Below are 24,994 nucleotides of genomic sequence, written 5' to 3'. Positions count from 1 at the left end.
ACATCAATTTATGTACAGAGAACATTAATCAGTACTTTCTAATTCTTGGATAAAGGAAGAGGTGCCAAGGACGACGTAGCACAACCAAGAGCCTTTATCACGCCAGTAATTGTGGGCTTGACATTAGAACACATTGAGGTAAGAGGGCCTCGGTCTCCACCGTAGGTGAGATCAATGTCAGTCAACTCCACATTCTCACACGGTATGCCCCTGGTACATACAAGCTTGACTGCAAGTGGAGTGAAAGATGAGCCCTTAATGTTCTTGAAGCTGACATTGCTGATCTTAACTTTTGACGGAGGCTTTTGGTCACACTGAGTATATGGGCAGTACAATTGGTCTATGAGGATAGGGTTACTGACATTAACCATGATAATATCCTCATAGTGTATATCTGAGGCAGTGCTAGGCGAAGGAGAATCTGGCCATGTTTTGATTCTCACACCGTTCTGCGTATTAGTCAGGGTGCAGTTCTTAACTATGATCCCGGTCACATCCTTTTCGTCCTTATATCTTCCAAGGCTTCCAATGCTTATTCCATGGCCTGGCCCACAAGTAACATCAGTCACTGTGATTTGGTGGGAGTCATCACCAATAGAAACACAATCATCCCCAGTTCCAATCTTTGCATGAGTAATGTTGATACCAATCGAAGCCCCGATATGGATTCCGTCTGTGTTTTTGCTCTCGTCAGGTGCTGTGATGGTAAGATGTTGAAATGTAGTATGGTTGCACTGGAAAACATGCATGTGGAAATTTTTGCTGTTAAGTGAAGTTATGTCCTGAACTTTGGAATTTGTGAGGAATTCAAACCGTAGACTAACGGGAATAGGTTTGCAATTTGTTTTTTCGCGGCAGTCATTTTGACTCCAAGCAAGTGCTCCTTGGCCATCAAAAGTCCCACCACCTGATAAGGTGAGCATGTCAATGTACTGAAAACCAACCCAAGTATCCGGTCTTGTGAGTTGGCCAGCGTCTGCTGGAGCCTGCAATGTGCCTTGAACTTGCATCTCAATAGGAGCCTTACAGGGGCCTCTGAAATTTGCTTCTTTTAACTTGTATGTCCCGCTCGGAACAACAACTTTACTCGCTGATGGCGATGCACATGCATCACTCCAAGCCTTGGCCAAGGCATTACTGACATCAGAGCCAGGCGTTGCACCGTATGTTGCACTCGTCACGTCAAACACACTAGCATGAGCTTTAGCTATAGATGCTAACAATAAGAACAAAAGCATTGCCAAGAAACTTAATTTCAGAGCCATCTTGATTTTCCTTCCACTTTGTTATTGTATTCTCTGTTTTTTTTTCCTTTGGAAGGATGATGCAACTCCATTTTGAGTTGAGGCCAATTTATAGTCCGATTGGGAAGGCTCAACACCATCAAACTATCCAACCAATCACTAACTATTTTTATACGAAGTTGCATTCTAGTTTAGCTTTATATCCTATAATTAGTAATCTGTTTAGCCTTGAGAATATTCATCACCAAATCTCTATCTAGAACGTGCTAAGCTCTTTGTTGCATTGCTGTCCTCCTCAACACCCCGCAATATATGTATATTCCAAAACATGAGGACCAAAACCATGCATACATACCTGGATAGAGTTAACAAGATCAACAGGAAAAGGCCATGCCTACACTATTGGCCCATTTATGTATATACTTTTTCTAATATCATCCAACTAGAAAGTGCCTCATCTTAACAACTTTAATTCATCAACTTAGCTTAAATAATCCATTTGCACCAAACGTGGAGCTGCTTTACTTTACAGCTAATTATTTTCAAAGCACAACAGAAACAACTTTTTTTTAAAAGTGACAGCAATCTCAAACTGGACCTAACCCAAGACTGAGAGCGAAACCTAAATCGTAAAACCCTAGGTTGGGTTACGTGATTATCCAAGCCTAATCGAGTCCTAATTGCCCTACAGTAGATTTACAGTTAGAGTTTGAGGCTTGCGAACGGTTTTGGAACAAGTTCGGATAAGTTCGAAAGCTACGGTTTTTTGTTCGAGACTTGGATTTAGAGTTTGGAGACTAAAATTCAATTTTTAGAATTTTTAAATAATAGAAACTATTTTTAAAATAATTTTAAATTCAACAAAATTATTTAAGATAATTAAATATAATTAATTAGTATTTATTAAGTAATTTTTATGAAATTAATTAAAATATTTAAATACTAATTTTTCACTGAATAGTATAGTCGGTACAGCCGCGCGGCTATACTCCATAAAAATAGTATTTTAACAGTATCGCCGAGCGGCTATACGCCTTCAATATAATGTGTTAAACGTATAGCCGCACGGCTATATGCTAAAAATATAATATTTTAAAAATAGCCTGAAATAGAATATTTTAATAGTATAGCCGCACGGCAATTCGTGAAAATAGATTATTTTAAATGTATCGCCGCGCGGCTATACGCTAAGAATATAAAAGTACAGTCGTTCGGCTATACCCCAAAAATAGAATATTTTAAAAGTATAGCTGTTCGGGACTATACCCTGCAAATAGAAAACTAAGAAAACACCTCTCCCGACGAAAGTTACCTCTGCCGACGAAATTTCGTCTGGAGAGTTTTTTTATTAAAAAAATATAAAATTAGTTTCTTTACTTTTGTTTTTTGGCCAACTTCTTTACTTTATTATATGTAATTAAGTAATATCTTAGCCTTTTTAAATTACTTTAATTTGTAATTATGTATTAATTATGATTTCTTTAGTGAATATTTAAGTATTTTACCGATTTAATTCCGCTGTGCCAAACGAAAAAATAAATTACTTATTTTCGTTCGGGTGCCTTAATTAAATTTCTCAAGAGCCGAAGGTCCATCTTTTTTTTTTATGTAATTAAATATTATGTATTATCTATATAATATTTAATGCACAAATCGAATTTGAAGCCCAATTGGCTTCTACTTGGCCACACTTCCAATTGCTCCCACACTTACAAAGACTCCGCCTATCAATCCGTTAAACCCGGAGAACCACAGTGTGGCTAAGGGACCTCCGAAATTCTACAACGCACAAGTACTGCTAATTTCTTCTTTCCATAACTATTTTTTTAGTCTATTCTCTGTTGTTTTTTTATGCTTTATTGCCCCCCTAATGGATCTGCTTTCCTCTGTTTTCACTCTTGCAGATGCACAATGCTGCCTTCCAACTGCCTTGTTTTGCAGAGAAGGCTATATCTGTTTCAAAAGATGCCATGAACATCATTTAGAATGGCGCTAGGAAATCAAGGATAGCTTATGCATATCGTCTGTGATGCAGGCGCATCTGCCGTGCAAAGTGAAGGAAGACCCACAAGGACATCTAATCCCCCCAAGTTATTAGCATATTATTATTATGGGAGCATTTTTGCTCACCCACATTAATCATAGGTGTATGTTCACCACCACCCTTGAAAGATGACATCTATCCACTGGTTAATTTTAGTTAGCTTTTATATCAGAATTAAAAACTAAAAATTAAAAAGGGGCCCACAACCTTAGTTAACTTTTACACCTTTTTTTTTCTCTTTTCTTTTCTTTCTTTCCTCCCCTCCCCCTCCCCCTCCCCCTCCCTCTGTATCCTCTTCCCAGCAACTCTCTCCCTGCCTCTGTATCTCTCCCTCGCTCACATTCTTTGCATCAACAACTATGTAATCTTTCAATAAGAGAGAGAAAACAAAATAACATTCAAATAATTATGCTGTAAACAAACTATGGTTTGAGTTAGTTCTGCTTTGAATCGAACATGATTTCAATTGGACACCAAAAGAAACTGAAATTGGTCCATTTCTTTTTCCCTCTTTGTATGACTTGTACTTATAATGAAAAATAGTAAACTTGGCGAATCTCCTTCAAATTCAATTATAGGTTAATCCCCATTCATGGGTGTTGTTTTATTATAGGTTTTGATTATGGGTTTAATCGTTTGGGTCATGCTGGCAAAAATATTTCCCAAAAAAAAAAGAACATTTGGATCATATTCATATGTTCTTATATTCAATGTACCTATTTTTTAATATAGAAATAATGAAAAATAGGTATCTTATTTTTTAAATGTGTTTATAATTTATAAAAAAAGTGTACAAATTTTCTATTACAAAGTAACATGTACCTCATTTATCCGAGCTAGGTACATTATTTTGTAAATATGTTTTTAATTTATAAAATGTGTACATAAGTTTCTATTACAAAGTAACATACCTATTTTCTTTACATAATAGGTACAAAAAAAATTCATTCATCCGAGCTATGTATTTTTTTTATACCTATTTTTGTTATAGTGAGAAATAATGTACCTATTTTAGCCTCACCGGAACTTGTTGTCTTACCCACTCTTGCATATGAATCTTCCGGATTGAAGTATATCATGTAAAGATGTCCTATCAGCAATCTTAGCCTTATGAGATTCACTCCAGACCTTAGGCCCAAGTCCCTTCGCATTATTAGCAACAAAGCTAGATCGAATATGGTTATGCACATGCTCTGTATTGGCATCCCTTTCATTCCTTCCAAAATTCTTGCCGCAGAGTGTCAAATCTAGAACCGTTGGCTTTAGAAGTAGAGCCCTTCCCATTTGCATGCTTACCATCATTTCTAGGTTTTCTTCTAGGGGGAACATGCATCCAAGGCCCTTTGAGAGAGTCAGTACCAGAATTATCATTCACTTCAGGAGCAACAATATCATTATTCTGTTTATTCATCCCATTGTCATCCTTCACAGGGTTAGCTTCCTTCCCCATATTCGTTTTACCAGGCATAACTCCACATGGTTGTCCCTTCATCTCATACCTTTCCCTTTTGTGGCCATACCTCTCATAGAGATAGCAGATTTCAGGCAATCCCTCATACTCAATATTGTACCAATTATCATTTATTTTCACAAAAGCATCCAAAGGTTTAGTCAATTGTGTCCTACTGTTTGCATGATTTGATCATATTGTTCAGTTGACAGTCCTGGAGCAATCGATTGAAGTTGTTCCATTGTCGGAGTTGTGGTGGTGTGATGAAGCTAAAGAAAAAGAAGAATGACAGAAACCCTAGCTATCATCCAAGGGCTCTGATACCACTATTGAATGAAATAGAATGATTAAAACAAGAGCCAGTGAACGACTATATATGGTTTACAACATTTGGGCAGCACGGCTAACTCCTACAATAATCAAGGATCCCTCATAAACCAGGAATACAAAATAGGGAGGAAATAAAACAATACCAATTACATGTATTGCACAGCATTCTAATAGAAAGAGGTGATCAGCTGTCTTACTGGTAGTCGACACAGAAGCAATTGGAGAATCCTACCTATTATATTGGAAATCAGACGACTTGCTTCCTTCCTGATTCTCTTCTCTGGCATTAAATGGGAGTGGGTCTCTCGTCTGGAAAACCAAGCTGCTCATGCTGCTGCAGCCCTGTCAAATGAGGTGCGATCACTGCGATGGGCTACTCAACCTCCTCCCTCATTGGTCTTGGTTTTGGCTAGGGATGGTCTTCGATGTCCCCCCCATTTCTTAATTTTGGCGGAGCCTGGGTCACTGCGCAGGCTATGTATTTAGTTATGAACTTTCGTATCTGTAGGTGTCGTTTTTTCTTTTCCTCCTGGGTTGTTTGTTTGGCTTCCCTGTGAGTGCTCTGTATTGATGCAGGTTGGGACCTGTATGTTACCGTCTCTGTTTGCCTCTCTTTTGGCTTTGGCTTTGGCCTTTTATGAAATCTACTATTCAGACCCAAAAAAATAATAATCATCAAGTCTCCAACAAGATATGCATACACCATAACAGCACATTAGCAGCAACACATGCATTGTCAGCCAAAGTTTGGTCAAATGGGGTGGTGCTTCGAAGTGAGGAAGACAATCTTGGGTTAATCTCTGGACCAATGCAAAATCAAGAATGTAAAGGCTCTGAAAGGAATGAAACCAAACTTGAACCTTCTCTAATTTTCCAGTTAGCAGAAGTGCTGCAACTAAAGTCGTCTTGCCCGAATCTCCCATTCCAACCACTGAAATTATAGATTTTTGAAGCTGTGCAGACAACAATCATCCAACTAACTTCTCTTTGGCATCTACAATGCCCGCGAGATTATCGTCTTCAAGGAAAAGAGACACTCCCTGCAGATTTTCACTTCTTCGGATCATAATGGGAAGTATTCATGCCTTGTTCAACAAGATAACCTTGTTTTCTTTATGGAATGTCTTCGATTGTTTTGATGATCTTCAGCAATCAGGTTGAAATTCAATGCCTCTCCCAAAGATTCTTGGTGGAAACACATAGCTTGACAGAGAATTCTTGTGCATGGACCCCAACTTATTTGCTCGTCTATGAATTCATCAATTTGATCATAACTCCTAACAATGAGACTTGGTTTTCAAGAAATTATACTACTTTCCCAATCAAAAGGTCTGTTGCAGCTTAAGCCATCTCCACTTCTTAATTTTCTTTACTCTGTATCCAATTGCCAATTCAAATAACCAAATAAAAAATGCAGAATTGCCATTTTGTGCCATGTACATTCTCCCTTTAACAAACATGTCTTCAGATCCACCAAAATGAAATTTATTAGTTCACCTAATTTCATCTGTAAGGCTATAAATCAACCATATTGAAGGGGGAAAAAGACCAAAAAAAAATTGAAAAGCTATCATGTTTTGAAGATAACCGAAAGAAATGAGGAACACAAACATTTTATTAAAATGCTATACATGAAAGTACAACCATAGTGCACAAGAAGCCCACTGGAGTTTGGAACACATACAAATAACCAACCAGCAACTATGAACATCAAAATACATTGCAAAAGAATCTCACATAAAATGCAAAAGAAACTAACCTAAACAAGAGAAAACTCAAAAGATAACCGCCTTCTAATACGCCTCTATAAGAAAAATTGGTACATCTCTGATGAAATTGAAGCCCACAATGATTAAAAACAACCAAGACTTAGCTGGCAATGGCGTCCTCTGCAAGCGTAGCAGTTGGTGGAAGGGGAAGAGGAGGTCGTATACAGTTGCTTCCACTTGCGGCCTTCTTCGACCGCCTTGCTTAGGTCAAGCACTAAGCAAGTAACCCCCCCTCTCTTCTTCTCTTCAATGATGCCCAAAAGAAAATTACATCACATAACCCCTTCACTTCATCCACATTAAAGTTTTCAAAAATCCTCTGGTTTTGTTCCATCCATACTAGATACTACGCACGCAACAGTCATTAGAAAACTATTACATATTACTTCTGCTCCTTCCCCCCCTCCAAAAGCAACTATCATAGAATATGCAAAATTGGGGAGTCACACATATCACATTTGCTTCCGAAAACAGTTTGTGTCAAAGCTTTAGAGTAATAGGGCAATGAAGAAAGATATATCTATACTTTCAGCTCCCATTCAGCACATGGCCCACCAATATAGAGACATACCCCTGAGGATAATGTCGCAATACTGACTCTACAATGAGCATAATCTATCCCAAAACTTGTGCCTTATATTACACTTGTGCTTTCCAAATCATCTGAAGAGGATCGAAAATGGGAGGAGATGACTCGTTAATTAACTTCTAAAAAACGGTTTACACAAAAAACACATGGGATGACTCAAGTTATTATAACTTTTATCAATCTCCTCAATTCTAAGGGCATATTTTTCAGTGGTTGTAACGAAGAAAGCTCCATAACCTCCAAATCATTCAAGTTTGTGCAGAAATTAAAATTCCAACTTATTGCAAAAGAAGAATCAACAGACATATTGGCAATTGGAATGTTATATAGGTGACTTGAAAAATTTATGAAAAACATGGATAAAAGGAACATACAGAAAACTTCCCTATCCACAACTCCTCTTAGAACCTAATGTCCACCCCATTTCCCAACATTAACCAAAGTTAGGGATAAAAGAATTAATATCTGATGTAGGGCAAAATATGGTGTGAAAAATTAATTAAAATAAAATGGCTCCAAGTTGGAAGGAAATCGTGCAAGAGAGAAAAGTTCCGATTAAATGTCAAATATGGCACTAGGAAAAGAGGAAGGCGTATTGTTGAGATTTTCAAATTGATTGAGGAAGTTTGAAGCAATTATGGACTCTGTCAAGATTTATATTTACTTTAATGTTTTATTTTATATTTTTAAGAATAAGTTATCTATTAGGATATTATTTTCCTAATATATGATTTTAGCTAGGATTTTTATTATTTTCTTATTAGCCAAGTTTATGAATATTCTGGAACCCAAGGTTTCCTACGGTTTTCTATTTAAGCTAACTCGTGGCATTGTATTTGTGACAATTCAGTTTATTATCAATCAAATACCTTTGAGTTTTACTCAATTTTTTGGTGGATTCCGACATTGTTACTTTAGGGTATCGTTCGATCTCCCTATTCCCCTATATCTCGCTGCGTCAATATCCTATGATGTCTTTCCAAGGAAATCTACTCAAGCCTCTAACCACAATATCAGAGTCGCACCCATTAACATTTAGTCTGAATTTGCGTTTATGGTTATATTTTTCTCCCAATCACATTCTGCAGAGATTACTAATAAAAGTAGACACAACTTTCCAGATAATTAGAGAGAGGAAGATAAGAAGTTATGATTACCTACAATATAGCTGGCCAAAAGCTATCATCATTTGTCCGAGTTTTGACCATCTTCAAAGTCTGAATTGTTTATATTTGAAGGTTTATTCTTCTATATAATTAACATACTAGCATCCAATCAACCTTGTGCCTGCAGAACGCAACAGTTTAATGAGATGTATCCCATAATCAATAAGCCATAGTAAAAGCAGAAATTATTTCATTAAAAATAAGCCATCGTAAAAGCAGAATTAAAGTCGGTCCTTTCGGACAACACTAGCTAGCATATTAGTAAAGTCTCTGACGTCATACCAAGAATTGGAATAGAATCCCGCCTTAACTGAGTTAGGGAATTTTTATGAAATGGAAGAGAGCCTCTCGTCATCCAGCCCATATCAGATTTTGATCGTCTAGACTCGTGAATGTTAACGACAATAACTTAGAATCTAGCTGCTAAGTTCTTTAAAAATTATATTTAAACAAATAACAAGTAAAATAAAAAAAATCCTAGCTGCTGAATTGATGAATCCCTCAACCATTCAAGTTACAAACATAGGTATAGAAGAATCCTCTAAAAATGCAACACATGAGCTGAGTCAGCGCAACTCTAAGTAGAATTCTTTTTATGCCTTCCTCATGTGAGGATTGACTAGAGAAAACAAAGTAACTTCATCAATGTTAAATACAAAATTAGAAGGGTGAAAACATAGAAACTCATAGAATGGGGAAGGCATTTTAAGATACCTGAATTTTCCGTGTTGGTAATCATCCTTTTCTGTAAGTCCTCAGCAGCCTCAGTCATGCCTCGTGCATTGTAGGCTTGGATCATGGTAGCAAAGGTGATATGGTCAGGCAAACATTTTTTTTCTTTCATTGCCAAAAACAATTCGCTCACCTTTCTTACATCACCAGCCCGACCATAAGCACTAATAATACAGTTGAAGAAAGGCGTATCCAGTATAACATCCGAATTCTCTACTTGCCTCAAAATGGAATCAACTTTACTCATATTCCCAGCTTTGCTATACGCACTAACAAGAGAACAATAGGTGATGGAGTTAGGCTTCATTCCTTGATACTTCATTTTTCTAAAGTATTCGTCCATCTTCTCAACATTTCCAGCTTTCCCAAATACCTCAATTACAATATTATAAGTAACAACAGTTGGGGAGAAAAACCTTTTCTTCATAAACTCCATAACGGACCCCATCTTTTCGTACATTGTTGCTTTCCCATATGATTTAATCAGGATATTAAATGTCTTAGGGTCTGGCCTTATTCCCATCAGCTGAAATTCATCATACCACTTCTCCATCTTCTCTATCTGTCCACATTTCCCATAAGCCCCAAGAAATGAATTTAATGTGAAAACATCAGGAAGGCAGCTGCCACTTTCAATCATGTCTGTCAACGAGTCCTCCATCAGTTCAAACATTTCAGCCTTACCATAGCCATCAATTAGAGTATTGTATATGACTGTGTTGCATCCGATCCCCAGATATGACATCTCAGCCAGAATTTCTTCAATCAGATCAGGACGATTGAATTTGGTGCAGGAATTAATAAGAATAGAATATGTATATACATCTGGTTTGCAGTCAGAAACTGACTTCATATCATCGACAGTAGAGAACGCCTTGTCAAGGAGGCCATTTTTTCCATAAACACTAACAAGAGCAGTGAAGACGTCAACAGTAGGTGTTAGCCCATCACTTAACATGAGCTCGAAAAGCAAGCTGGCCTGCTCAGGTTGCCTGCACTTGCCAAGCATCATCAGCAGTTTAGTGTACGTTTGGCATCTCGGCTCATACCAGTGTTGCTTACGTAGTAGTCCAAAAATCTAAAGAAAGGAAGAGTTGTTTTATATCAGAAAAATTTGAAGACAGAACAAAAGGAAGAAATGAAGACTCGAAGAAATCCAGTGGCATACGGGTGGCATTCCAAACTAAGATGCTACAAATAGCACTTAAAATTTTTTTAGAGAATTATTTTGAAATGACCAAGGATTTTAGAATCTAACCATTTGCACAATTAATCAAAATGAAATTGTTGCTTCTTTGATAGAACAGCAATACTGGTCCTAAAGGCCAGAAGCATGAAAGCACTGGAATATCAAGATTAGAAGGCAACAAAAAACTACAGATATTAGCTTGTTTCTCATCAAGATTCGCTAATTTACCAACAGCAATTTCAATTAAGCAAACTTTTCTTACATATGATCAGGAACCAATTGAGAAATTGAACATGTAACAGACCCAGAAGCCTTAGTTCATAAGCAATAAATTTCCGCAAACCTAAAGAGTTCACTTCTTCTCCCCAACCCAGAAAGCCTCAGGCCACAACTAATCCTACTCCCACTGAATTAAAGCTGTCAACTTTTCATTTCAGAGAGGTTGTCCAACTTAATATCTCAATATTTTCAAACTTTTAATCTCATTATTAATTCCCCACTATTTCTAACAAAACAATAAAAAAGTAAAAAATAAATAAATAAACAGAGGCTGAACATAACTCCACAAACCCAGAAACCAACCAACCAAAAATCCAACATACTGATAAGACAAAACTCATGCCCAAAACACACAGAAGAAAATAAAAAAGACCCACAAACCTTAAGAGCACTCTCCCACAGATTGTTTGCAATAGCTTCATCCAGAGCCTCCAAAACAGCCTTGGGCCAAAGGTTATTGTACTTGTTGGAATTTGCTTTCCTCTCAATGTTTCTAACAGCAGCGTCTGTTCTCAGAAGTCGAGAAAGCTCCTTTTTGGCCTTCAAAGATGGGTTGGAGCTCCGTTTCGATAAATGAAGACAATGGATTGTTGGGTTTCGTTTATAGGCATGTTCACCGCAGAGTGTTATCGAATATGTGGCAGAGGTTAAGGAGGTTGAAGTTGAAAGGCGCAGGTTAGTGGGGTGAAGGAGGTGTGGCTCCATTATGCCGGTGGTCGTAGACAGTTCAGAGACTGTCGAGTGGATATGGAAGTGACTGGATGGGTTGGGGTTTAGTTCAGAGACTGTCGAGACACTTCAGAGGCGGACGGAGAGAAGCGCAAGCTAGAAGGGTCAAGTGGGCCTGAGTTTGGAATACAAATGAGTTGAAATTACACATCGCCCTTCTTTCCTCATAGTTTTTGGACCACACGTATAACCTTATCTTCGGGCTAAGCAAGCCCAGTTACTGATTTTTTATTTTTAATACAAGTGATATAGTCTTTTATTTTTTTGGAGCAAATATACAAGTGAGTGTCTAAATTACAGAGAATGAGTGTTTCTCACATACACAACTAAGATGCCATGTTGGAGGAAATGGGAAAAAAAGGGGACGTTGGGTGTGGGTAAGGATTGAGATTGAGAAATGCACATGATGCACAATTTTAGCATCCTTCCGAAAACATTGGTTAGGATTTAAAAGTTGGTAATGTTTTTTTTTTTTTTTCATTTAGCAATTATCGTTCATAATTTAAATCGAGAAATTTTTTAATAAAGTGAAGACTATATGCCACTAGGTCATGACGAAGAGACAGAAAAAAGGGAGAGTATATGAACTTCATTCTTGGTTTTTTGTTTTTTGTTTTTGTTTTGTTCACCAGAGAAACAATTTAATGGACTATATTTAATGATTTAGTTAATTTTTTTGGAGTAAAAAAAATTGATATATTTGATTGATCTAGGATGGCAGGGCCGGTTCGGAGCCGAGTATGGCAATACCAACCCCGATAAGAATTTTTGGGGAATTCCCCCGTTGTCATCCCCGTTAGGGAGTTGTCTCCCAAACCAACCCTAAATCCCCACTTTTTGTTTAAAAAATATATTTACCTTACATTATACCATTTAAATTTTACTTTAAACAATCAATTAACTTAGTTATATTCAATTCAACTAAACTAATGAAAATCATCTCGATTTAATTTAAAAATACTTCATATTATCCACACTAAAGCCATCTAAATTTAAAATTCAACTCAACTATCATGTAACTTTTTGTTTGTGCAGGAATTTTCGCCATCCCTAGCTTGACCTAATTTTTTGTTTGTGCAGGGATTCAACCCAATTTCTTCTCCCCCCACCCCCAAAAAAAAAAAAAAATCTTTTCCCATTAGAGCAGTTCCAGCCATTGCCTCCAGAGCCCAAGCCTAGGCGAGCGCTTCCAGTGGGCCAAGCTTGCCCGGGCAAGCTGCAGGTCCCATCTGCCAACAATAACACGCCACGTGGCGCATTTTGGTCGCTCCGATAATTTTTTTCCTCAAATCCAATGGCTGTCCTTTTTTTTTTTGGCTTAAAAAATTTGAAATTTTTTAAAAAAAATTACCAAAACAATTCTGGACTTTTTTTCTATAAGTACCTACCAATGTTGTTGACTTTCAACACCAAATCCTCATATAATTTCTTCTCCTTCTATTACTTTTCACTTTCTACACAAAAATTTCATCACTTCCAATTTTCATTTTTATTCACCATCTTATGGCATCTTCCATCGAAGCCGGAGGCACGTGGACAACCATGGAAGATGTTCTTTTGTGTGAGTGTTGGGTACAAGTTGGTCATTGTCCAGTCACGAGCAATGAGATGAAATTCTCTCATATGTGGAGAAAAATTCATGCTGAATTTTGTGAAAGATCGGGTTCGGCTCGTACAGAAATGGCCTTAGGTAGTAGGTGGAAAATTTTGAATAAAGAGTTGGGAAAATGGAGAGATGCGTTGGCAAAAGCAAGGGACAACCTTCGAGGGGGCGAAAATCTTGGCAATGAGGTAAATTATTTGTAATTTACATTTTATTAAATCTAATGTCCTTTTTTTAAAAAAATGTTTCTTGTATTTCCAATATTTTTGTAATATTACTTGCATTTTCATTTATTTTTTTTTAATATTTCTTGCATTTCAAATATTTTTTTAATGTTACTTGCATTTCCAATATTTTTGTAATGTTTCTTGCATTTCCATTTTTTTTTTTTTAATAATGTTTCTTGCATTTCCAATATTTTTGTAATGTTACTTGCATTTTCAATGTTTTTTTAATATTTCTTGCATTTTCAATATTTTTTTGTTAATAGATTATACAAGCACAAATGTGGTTCGGTGCCATTGGGTAAGGCAAAAAAAATTTCAACCATCAACAATGTTGGAAGGTGGTGAAAAATTGCAAACGTTTCAGAATTATTCCCACGGGTCCGACCGTTGTGTTAAACGAGATGCCACTCCAAGATTCAACGGCATCGGATTCGTCTTTGGATTCCCCGATGAGTCAAGACTCACCAATCCAAAAGGAGCCGAGGCCTATTGGTCGAAAGGCGGCAAAGGTGAAGAGAGGGAGTAATTCCAGCAATGATACTGCAAAATTCTTGGAGCAAATTGCAAGGAACGGCACCATGAGAATTGAGTTAGACATGAAAAAAGATGCAGACGAGAAGGCAATGAATGAAGAATATGCAAGAGAAAGGAAGTTTATACACAAACAAGACATTGACAAGAAGGATCAGGAAACTATGGCTATGGATACAAGCCATATGTCCCCTGAAACAAAACAATTTTGGAAGCTAGAACGAAGGGATGTTATGAGAAGAAGACTTTTCCGTGACAATGGACCTAGCAACACCGATTGGTTAAATGATCAAAACCATTAACTTAGTTTGCTTGCCTTTTATTTAATTGTATTGCTTGTTTTGTATTAAAGTAGTTGTAATTCTTGTCTTTTATTAAAGTAGTAGTAATTCTTAATTAGTTGTATTGCTTTTCTTTGAGTGAATAAAGAAATCATTTAATAAAATACCTTTTTATTCAACACATTGCATACATCAAACAAAACATATTTAAAAAATTAAACCACAACCAAAGCATAATTAAAAATAAACCACAACCAAAGCATAATTAAAAATAAACCACAACTAAAGCATAATTAAAAATAAACCACAACCAAAGCATAATTAAAAATAAAACATCAACACAAAGCAAAATAAAAACAAAGCATCTTCACTTCACTTCATTCACCGTCATTGCCTCTCTCCACTCGTAAATGCTCAATCAAGTCAACTTGACGTCATTCATGAATGTAAGACGATTGCATCTCTGTATATCGATCAATCATACGGTTCATGAAACGACCGTCCCTAACCAACAGTTCATGCTCCAGTGGTTGTCCATTTGGGCCCATGGGCCTTTCATAAATTCTTGTCAAGGCTGTGTTCATGGGATCCGGTTTAAACACATCTGGAGCATCATAATTATACTCATCGTCCACAATCATGTTATGGAGGATGATGCAAGTCATCATAATGCTCCTCAGCACCTCCTGATTAAACATACGAGCAACACCTCTAATAATTGCCCACTGAGCTTGGAGGATACCAAAGCATCTTTCGACATCTTTCTATAACCCTCTTGATAGGCAGAAAATAATTTTTCCTTCTCAGATCAGGGATGCGGAATTGATTTGACAAATGTGGTCCACTTCGGGTAGATGTTGTCTGCTAGATAATACCCATTCTAGTAGACGGTATTGTTGATTTCATAGGTGATATTCGGGGCTTCACCTCTCAAGACATTGTTGAATATCGGGAATTGACCTAGCACGTTCAGGTCGTTTTGCGATCTGGCAACTCCGAAGAAGGCATTCTAAACCCATGTATCGAATCCAGCAACGGCTTCGAGGATGATACTTTTTTGCCCTTTCCTATTTCCATGATCTCCTTGCCAGGCAGCTGGGCAATTCTTCTATTGCCAGTGCATGCAGTCGATGCTTCCAATCATGCCTGGAAAACCTCGAGCTTCAGCTTTTTGTAGAAGCCTTTCGAGGTCCCTAGGCGTAGGTTTGCGGAGGTAGTCCCTGGTGTAGAGAGTTTTGATTGCATCACAGAATCTGACCAAGCTCTCTAGAGTAATGGACTTCCCCAACCTAGCAATCTCATCCACCTGATCACAGCTATACGCCAACATTCGTATCACAGCTATAAGCTTTTGCTCTGGAAGAAGCCCCCAAACCCCAGCATCATCACACTTCTAAACGAAGTATGCATCGGAATTGCAAACATCATGCATGACTTTATTGAACAAATGGGGTTGCATTCTATATCGCCATGGAAAATGAACATTAGAGTATACATAATTTGGGATAAAGTAATCTTTCAAAAGATTCTTACCCCAAGAATGCCTATGTCTATCCACGTTCGGGCCACGGCCGACTTGTGAACCACAGCGGCGACCTTGGCTTGATAGATCGAGCATACCCACTACCATGGCAACTTATTCATCATCTTCTTGCTGCACCCTTTTCTCTTCAACTCGTCTACGCCTTCTTTCTTTAATTTCTCGCTCTTGCCTCTCCAAGCATCTCCTCATGTTTGACATTTAGAGTGGAGTATGAAATCTAAAATATGAGAAATGAAACTATAGAGAAGATCTGGAGTGAGAGGGATGTTATGAGCCTTTGGTTTTATAAAGAAATTTAGAAGATAGATATGACACGTGGCGCGATTTTATAGGGTGAAAATCTTATCTGAAATATGAAATTTGTATTTTATAATAAATATCGACACGTGACACCCGATAATCTGATCCTAAAATCTTATCTGAAATTTCAGATTTGTTTTTTTAATAAATATTGACACGTGGCGACCGAGAATCGTATTCGAAAATCATATCCCAAAATTTTATCCGAAAAATTCATTCAAATTATAAGATATGAATTTTATAATAAATATTGACCCATGGGAACCCAAAATCTTCTCCAAATTAATTGTTTAGGTAAAAATAAATAAATTAATTAATTAATTAAAGTGAATAGTATTGACCTTTTGTCATGACAATGAGTGGAAACACACCTTGCTTTTTGCAAGGGCTGCCATTAATCATGTGAATAGTAATAGCCATTACCTCCCCTTGTCCTTTGCCATGGCTAATGGGTGGAAGTGCTCTTAGGGGAGGGGACCCATCCCAACAGCGATTGACCCAACAATTTTGCTGAAGAATAGCTTGCATGACACACGTGGTTGGAACATGAACAAAAAAACACAAGAAAATTAGGGTAACTAAATCATGAGCCATTATTTTCCTTTTATTGATTTTTCGCTTAATTGGAATGTTTGAATTCTTCTCCTATCATATGACCAAGTTTAGAAAGCAACAGTGAAGAGAGAGAAATATAATGAACCGAGTTTAGCAATTGGCAAATACTTGAACATAAAACAAAGACTGCCAGGTTGTCCAATTTTATTTTCTTACATGAGCCATCAAAGTCATTACTAATTGTGTGATAGATGGAGCCCTCTTTCAGATTATTCATGAATGAAATTATCATTTTTGATCAAAAAGAAATCAAAACAAAATTTTATAGCTAAACCTCATCAACTTACAAAATCGTCATATTTATGTCATTTGTTAATATATTGTGTCAAAGTTAAAAATAGTCAATATTACATATATATACAATCTCATTCTCTTAGACCCCTGTGGTCCAAGAGACTTGTAGTCACTCACCCTTAGATTTAATCAAGGGTTCAGAAAAAACTAATTTAAATTTTCTTTTACTTTTACTTAATGACATATTAATTTAACTTGAACAAAAAAAAAGTATAAAAAAAAAAAGTCTCACACTAAAACACGTTCTAACCCCAAAATCTTTGAAAGTGTTCTTCTTCCTCCTATGGCTCGCCGCCGCACACCTCTGACTCCGGCGTCATGAGCGAAAATCCAGAGCCACCCAATCCCTCACACTTTAACGTGATTGAACTTTGAGGCTCCCACAATAAAGATCAGAAAGTTGCACTTGGATCTAGTCGTGCTGCTCTCGTCACCACCGAACCTCACTTACCATTGGTTCATCAGACCGAATCCACCCTCTCGTTCACATCTTCTAATGACTCCCGGATTCTGAGCGACTCAAGTAACTGTGGCTTTGTATTTCATAATTCTTCCTCGAGTCCTGCTCTTGGATGGATTATCGATTCTGGCGCGACTGACCATATGACGTTTGATCCGAATGACCATTTGAGCACCTCTCATCATCGTCGCACCAGTGTTGCTAATGCGAATGGAGTTGCTTATCATGTGACCGGAGCGAGCACTGTTGCCCTTTCCCATTCTTTTTCACTTTCCAATACTTTACTTGTTTCATCTATGTCCAATAAATTGATGTCTGTTGACCAAGCTAGTGAACAACTGAATTGTTGTGCACTAATTTATCCCACTTTTTATTTTCTTTGGGATATTCTCACAAAGGAGATCATTGGACGTGGTACTAAAAGTGGGGGGCTTTACTATGTGGATGACTTCAGTACGGGAAGGGCAAAAGCGTGAAGCATCCATCTGATGACAAGCACCGACATATTTTGTTATGGTATCACCGTTTAGGGCATACGTCTTTTGGTTATATGAGATATTTATTCCCTGATTTATTTTATGTTTTTAAATATTCAGAATTTCAATGTGACACTTGCATCTTAGCCAAGGGTCACAGATTTTCTTACCCTTTAAGTATGAATAAAAGTACCGTTCCTTTTGCTTTAATACATTTTGATGTCTGGGGCCCTTCACCTATCTTTACTACTTTTGGATTTAGATGATTTTGTTAGAAATATGCCCTTAAAGCCAACTAATTATGTAATAGTTAGAGTTAAGGAAATCTTTAATAAAAGATATATTATGTTATCAATGGGCAAGAAATGTTGTTTTATACATTAAATCATCCTATATTATCTTTCAATATGTAGAACAACCATAGTCCAAGTAATACACAAGTGGATATGAGAGCTATGTAATGAGATTGCATACACGGAGACTTCTCACCATCCCTAAATCCTGAATATGTTCCTCGTCATAGGAATATTGATTGGGCATCAATATTCCGCAAAGACCAGTACATACAGTATCATCTCTATATGCAGTGAATGACAAGGTCTCAAGTCATTAAGTGTGGAGACACATTGATATGTGTATAGGTGCTTGTAGAAGAACAAGTACACTGAACGCGATCCAACACATGAGTTACAGCATGGAAGTCTTTACTCACATGTCAAGCTGGAACTCATAAATTGCAATGGTGCAAGTTAATCCTTAGATCTGAGGCATCATAGATGTTTTGTGGCTATGTTGTTAATCTTTGAGGGCACTATACGATCATGCTGAATTAGGCATAGCTTAAAGATGCTCATCAGGATTCTCAATAGAGTCATGGAAGCAAATGAATGTACAACAAGGAATCTCTACTCTCGATAAAGGAGAAAAAATACTCCAAGATGTCAAATCTCTGCGCAGAGTAGTGGATAAGACTTGAAAGAATAAGTTTTCAAATCTTACCAGGATAATCATATCAAAGGAATGATTCACATTAGGATATTAACAATCGGATTCCATGATCTAATAATGTGAATAAGGAGTATTGACATAAGAGAATGATTCAATTGCATAGTCATTCCAATTTGAATAGGTTCTTTCACAACATCTCATTTAGCTCGGATAACCGTGACTTGCTGATAGGCAACAACCATGGTTTGTGGATGTTCTACAAGGTTTCAATTAACCTTTATTAATAGGAAGAATTAAATTGTGGAATTTAATTCGTGTATCATCTCTGAGGAGTTGAGTCAACCCACTACCTCGCTGAAGGGAACCTACGAATTTGCACACCCAAAGAATGTGATTAGAGGTACAAATGAGGAGAAATGAAATGAGAATACACAAGTCAATGGTTGATAATCAAATGTCAAAGTCAACGGTAAAAAGTCAACATGTTGACCGCAGCAATTTACCAAAGTAAAATAGTTCTACCGGGTCAATTAAGTAATATTATAATTATAATTTAATAGTTAAATTATAATTAAAAGATTAATTATCGAATTAATATTGACATATATAAATATTGTATTGGGCTTTTAAATATTATTTAAAAGGAAATGGACAAAAATAGCCCAAAAGACTATTGGGCCCAAGGGATAAGTGGCATAAGATGACATGACCCATGGACCAAATGGAGCCCCAAATACCCACCCAATTGCCTTTTGTGTTGTCCTATATAAGCTAAGTGTTGGAGAAAAACCTAGCTAGGGTTTTTGGTTTCTTAATTTGGTTGATGAGTGATCATTTTTGTATCTCATCTTCCAAAAACCAAAAATTGGTCCAATCAAGAAGTAGACTAGCATCCATACTTCTTGATTGCCTTCTCTTCATCTCTAGGAGCATTTGGTGTGGTGAGGTAGATGACTCCAATCTTGGAGCATTAAGGTGAATGAGTCAAAATCAAGAGAAAGAAAATCCATTTCCAACAAAAGTGTTCATTCTTGAGAAATCAAGAAAATGTCATCAAGGGTAAAGATATATTCCCTTTTCCATTTTCTATTTGTGCTCAAACAGACTAGGCTAAGATACTTGGTTTAAAGCGAAAAAGGTTTAGCTTAACTAGTATAAACAAAATGAATCCGCCATTTAGAATGTTTTTGTTGTATAGGTTGTGGCTAAAGTTCATTTCCTAAGCATTAGATGCATGTTTCCTTCAGGTTTGTCACGTTTGTGGATGATTGTACTAGCATGACATGGCTCTCCATGATGAAGACTAAAAGTGAGGTGTTTATTATGTTCAAATCCTTCCACAAACAGATTGAAACCCAATGCTCTACCAAAATCCGCATCCTCTGCTATGATAATGGGGGATAATATGTCAAACATGACTTTCAGACATATTTTCATATGCATGGCATTCTCTATGAAACAACTTGTCCTCAAACTTTGCAACATAATGGTGTTGCGGAACGAAAGAACCATCATCTCCTCGAAACAACCTGCGCACTCTTGATTGGGGCTCATGTTCATCGCCACCACTTAGATGATGCCATCGTCACTGCTGTTTATTTGCTTAACCAAATGCCTTCTCGTGTATTGGACTTTCACACTCTGATCCACATGCTTGCTCAATACGGGCCCCTACCCTTTATCTTGATGCTCACACTACGAGTGTTTGGGTGTGTGGCGTATGTTCATCCCCATAAAAACCAATGAAGCAAACTTGACCCTTGGCTCTTCGATGTGTTTTTGTGGGGTATGCCACTCATCAGAAGGGTTATAGGTGTTATCCTCTTTTCTGACGTATGTATGTCACTATGGATTCACTGTTTTAGAGTTTGAGACATTCTTTTATGATCCAGTATCCAACTCTCCGCTTCAGGAGGAGACACGGAGTGAAGCACAGCCTTGGAGCACCGTAGAAGATGAAAAAATCATGGTCTATAAGAAAAAAACCGGTTGTTCGGACAATAACGACCGATTTCCTTCAAACAATAAGCTCCCTAGACAAAATGATCGGTCGTTCTAATTCTAATTACCAGTCAGCAGAACAAGATAACTCGCCTCATGAGAAAACGACCGGTGGCATGTACTTGAAGCGTCTCATGATTTAATACTTCTTGTTCTCTTGAGGAGGAAGACGAACTTGAACACACTGAAGAACCCCCCCCCCCCCCCCCCCTCTCACTCAACAGTACTAGATGACCAATCTCCTGAGAATATCCTGAGGTAAATATCCCTCACCCCAGTGAATTTAGTTGATGATTCTATTAGATACCAATTATCTTTCAGACATAACCGTGGAAAACCATCAAACCGGTGTGCTCCTGATATTGGGAAGACATTGAAGTACCCAATTGTCAATCATGTGTCCACTCAAAGATTGCCTGAACCATTAAAGGAATTTATGCATCAGTTGTCTGCTATTGACATTCCCACCAAAGTGACTGAAGCATTGAAAGATCCAAAATAGACCCAAGCAATGAAAGAAGAAATGAAGGCTCTGGAGAAAAATCAAACGTGGACACTGGAGATATTACCACCAGGAAAAAGAACAGTTGGATGCAAATGGGTGTTTACTGTCAAACACAATGTCGATGGTTCTGTTGAAAGATACAAGGCCAGACTTGTGGCAAAAGGGTTCACACAGACCTACGAAATCGATTATGAAGAAACCTTTGCCCTTGTGGTAAAGCTTAACACAGTCATAGTGCTACTATCTCTTGCAGCTAACCTAGATTGGCCACTCCATCAGTTTGATGTAAAAAATGATTTGCTACATGGTGAACTCATAGAATTAGTGTACATGGACATTCCACTTGGATATTGATGAGCACAAAATTAATACAAGTTTTATCCTTAAATTTATATTTGTTAGTATTTTCTTTTGTTTTATATAAATCTATTAAAGTATTTTTATTGTTTCTTTCCAATCTTTGTTTTTATATTTAATGAGTGGTTGTTTGTAGATATTAAGTGTCTTCCACCAATAGCATGTTGAGGAAAAGAAGTAAGTAATGTGTTGCAAGAAGAAAGTAAAGGATGAGAAGAAATATGTGCAGCCAAAGCCAAGGAAATTTGCTCGAGACAACTTGTGCAGCAGCAAATGCAATTGAAGATAAAACAAATGAAAAGAAGAAGCAATCAATTGCATGAATATACTCTAGGACATGCATGCAAAGCTTCCATCATTGAAGAAATAAAGAAAGAATGAATAAACAATGAAGGAGAAGTTCAAATTGACTACTTGCAACCAATGAATGCAAAGAAGAATGATGATGCTTGAGTTGTTATCTAGCTACAATTTGAGGAAAGTTGCTGCAGTTTTTATGAGAAGATACGAGAGATGAGCAAGTGGAGCAATTGATAAGAAGACTCAAAGATCTTTGTGAAAACCAAAGTCAAGGAACTAGGCCAAGATTAAGGAATATATTTGAAAATGATGGGTACTTATTTGAAATGATAAAAGCTTGGAGTAAAGAAGCAAGTGGAGAGTGGTGTGGAGAAATTCAAGAGTGATACCCGACAATGAGAAGAAGGAAAGTATGGAAATGCATGACAAAGTGTTCAAGTGGAAGAAAGTTTTGAAGAATTTAGATAAGGAGTCATCATCACAATGAATTAATTAAAGGAAGCAACTTGGCAATTGGTTTGATGGCAAGTGGAAGACATATTAAATTCATGAATATTGCTCCCATCCTCCTATAAATATATGGAGCTACGGCATTGTAAAACTACACCAAGCTCCACAATCTTGAGCTTTTTCTCTTTTCCCTCCATATTTCTAAGTCTTAAATTCTGTTTTTAGTTTTATTTTATTATGGGGAACTAACTCCCTAGCTAGGGCTAGGGAGGAAACTTTTAATATAAGTGTGTAATTTTTATTAGTTTGATCCAAACTTAAGCTTTAATGTGAATTTGTACTTTTTTGTTCAAATGGAATTTGTAGTTTTCTTTTTAATTAATTGATGAATGTTTGATAATCTATTTCATGGGTTCAATCATGTTTTTCCCATAGTGTAGTAAAAACTTTCATGCTTTTAAAAGAGAAGAGAATTACTAAAGATTAATAGAATTTTGATGAAGATTATTTTTTGATAGTTTGTTGCCAATGGTACAAGTTATGCTTAGAATACTTCTAAAGGAAATTAAAAAGAGCTTTAATTATTTTGAACAACTACAATGGAAAATATTTTGTGGATCAAATTATTAAGAGTTGCATGCTTATGTTAAAAGTGGAAACCCAATGCCTTAGTGTTTTAATCAATTAAATTTTCTCCAAATCAAATCTTGCATAAATCTACCTCTCAATCACACTTGTTCTTTTTCATCTCTGTTATTTTCTTTACACTGCTCTCTGTGGATACGACACTCGGACTTCCGAGCTACACTACTATACGATACTATCTCCTTTGATTTTTGTAAAAGTGGTACGAACAAATTGGCGCCGTTGCCGGGGAGCGGCTTGTCAAAGAGTGCAGAGATCCCCTTGGTCAAAGGTTTGCTGGTTATGTGAAATTCTTCACATCTGGTACACTCTTTCCAAACTTATCTCATTGTTAATATATATTTGTATTTGTATTTTTTGTTTATCTATTTATTTTCTTTATGCGACCTAGAGATCATCTAGGAAGGTTTGTCAAAAAGTCTGAAACTGTTAATTTAGAACATTCTGCTTCAACTTCTTCAACTGAAAATTCCAACAAATCTGAAAGCATGGCAGCAATTGTGAATGATGAACAAGAAATTGCGAATAATGAACAAGAAATTAATGCTCATATTGAAAATAATGAGATTGAGAATAATGAAATGAGAGAAGTAGTTGCACCTAGAACTTTAGAGACATTTTTGCATCCTATTCGTGCACCAAATCCGTCATGCATCATGTTTCCACCTAACATGCCAAATTATGATTTCAAACCTGGAATGATTCAACTGCTTCCCATTTTTCATGGCATGGAAAGTGAAAATCCTTATGTGCATGTTAGGGAATTTGAAGAGGCTATTAGCACTTTTTACAATGTTCAACTTGATAGGCTTAATTTCATAAGGTTGAAATTTTTTCCTTTTTCCTTAAAAGAAAAGGCTAAAAGTTGGTTGTATTCATTAAGGGCTAGATCCATAGGTTCTTGGGGGGAAATGACTCAAGCATTTTTTAACAAGTATTTTCCTAATCACAAGACGATTGCTCTTAAGAAAAGAATCTCAAATTTCTCTCAAAAGGAAAATGAAACTTTGTATCAAACTTGGGAAAAATTTAAAGAGCTTTTGAATTTGTGCCCACACCATGGTTTTGAAAATTGGCGTCTTGCTAGTTATATCTATGAGGGACTTCTCCCTCGTGATCGCCAATTTGTTGAGTCAATGTGTAATGGAAATTTTATGCAAAAAGACCCTGATGATGCCCTAGAATTTTTGGATGAAATTGCTGAAAAAGCTCATCAATGGACTGTCCCTAGTCCAGTTGAGACCACTGATCGGTCAAGAATTGCCACATCTTCTACTAATAAAGGAATTTATCAATTAAAAGAAGAAGATGATTGGAAATTAAAATTTGAGGTTTTGACTAAAGAGATAGCTGCTTTGAAAACGGAAAAATCAAATTTGCCTCAACCTGTTTTTCAAGCTGATGTTAATCAAGTATGTGATTCTTGTTATGAGATTGGTCATACTGTTAAAAATTGCCCAATTTTTCAGGAAATGAAAGGAGCTTATGAGGAGCGTTGTGCTGCTGTTGGAAACTTCAAACAACAATATTCTCCTTTTTCCAACACTTACAATCCAGCGACAAGGAATCATCCAAATTTTCGTTGGAGCAATGATTCACAACCTCAGGTAAGTGAGAGAAATTCTTTCAATCATCAATTTCCTACAACTAATACATTTAATGCTAGACCATCTTTGAGCGATACTCTTCAAGCATTTATGCAGGAACAACAGAAGCAAAATCAAAGGTATGATACCTTGTTTGGTCAAATGGTTGATGAAAATAAAGAAATTAAAAGCCAAATTTCTAAATTGACAAATTCTTTTGCAATAAATGAAAAAGGGAAATTTCCTTCTCAAACTCAACCAAATCCAAAAAATGTTAATTTGTGTGAAACCTCAATTGAACATGCTAAGTCTGTCATTGCTCTTAAAAGTGGTAAAATAATTGATACAACA

The 24,994-nt window shown here is 36.7% G+C and overlaps 1 protein-coding gene, 1 non-coding gene and 1 pseudogene across 6 annotated transcripts; all 3 read right to left on the bottom strand.

Moving 5' to 3' along the window:
• Positions 1 to 38: 38 nt before the first annotated feature.
• LOC110751235 (exopolygalacturonase pseudogene) lies at positions 39 to 1,265 on the bottom strand (annotated as a pseudogene).
• A 3,751-nt stretch (positions 1,266 to 5,016) lies between these two features.
• On the bottom strand, positions 5,017 to 11,651 carry LOC110765836 (LOW protein: PPR containing protein). 5 transcript variants are annotated; one of them, XR_015833830.1, is made up of 4 exons: positions 11,174 to 11,651; positions 9,307 to 10,402; positions 8,584 to 8,713; positions 5,017 to 6,530 (listed from the first exon to the last, which is right to left on the bottom strand). XR_015833830.1 is itself a non-coding variant. In XM_021969076.2 (3 exons), exons 1-3 carry the CDS (start codon positions 11,495 to 11,497, stop codon positions 8,691 to 8,693), a joined length of 1,443 nt encoding a protein of 480 aa, XP_021824768.2. In that variant the 5' UTR covers positions 11,498 to 11,651; the 3' UTR covers positions 6,666 to 8,690. The 5 variants fall into 5 exon arrangements, 1 of the variants encoding a protein (XP_021824768.2); XR_015833831.1 differs by having other exon boundaries at positions 5,017 to 6,442; XR_002528070.2 differs by lacking the exon at positions 5,017 to 6,530 and adding an exon at positions 6,666 to 7,500.
• Positions 11,652 to 24,016: 12,365 nt separating this feature from the next.
• On the bottom strand, positions 24,017 to 24,123 carry LOC148296239 (small nucleolar RNA R71). The gene has a single exon (XR_015834196.1). It is a non-coding gene; the product is annotated as a small nucleolar RNA R71 (small nucleolar RNA).
• Between the last annotated feature and the right edge of the window lie 871 nt (positions 24,124 to 24,994).

The sequence above is a fragment of the Prunus avium genome, chromosome 2 (genome assembly GCF_965620075.1).
Source record: "Prunus avium chromosome 2, drPruAviu1.hap1.1, whole genome shotgun sequence".
Lineage (NCBI taxonomy): Eukaryota > Viridiplantae > Streptophyta > Magnoliopsida > Rosales > Rosaceae > Prunus > Prunus avium.
Note: the sequence above shows the minus strand (reverse complement) of the source record. Positions and strands in the feature narration are given on the sequence as shown.

Coding starts and splice junctions, on each gene's coding strand:
- LOC110765836 (XM_021969076.2), bottom strand. CDS start 11,497: ATGGAGCCACACCTCCTTCACCCCACTAACCTGCGCCTTTCAACTTCA. Junction 10,403..11,173: donor TGTGGGAGAGTGCTCTTAAG/GTTTGTGGGTCT, acceptor TCCTTTCTTTAG/ATTTTTGGACTACTACGTAA. Junction 8,714..9,306: donor TACCAACACGGAAAATTCAG/GTATCTTAAAAT, acceptor TGCGTTCTGCAG/GCACAAGGTTGATTGGATGC.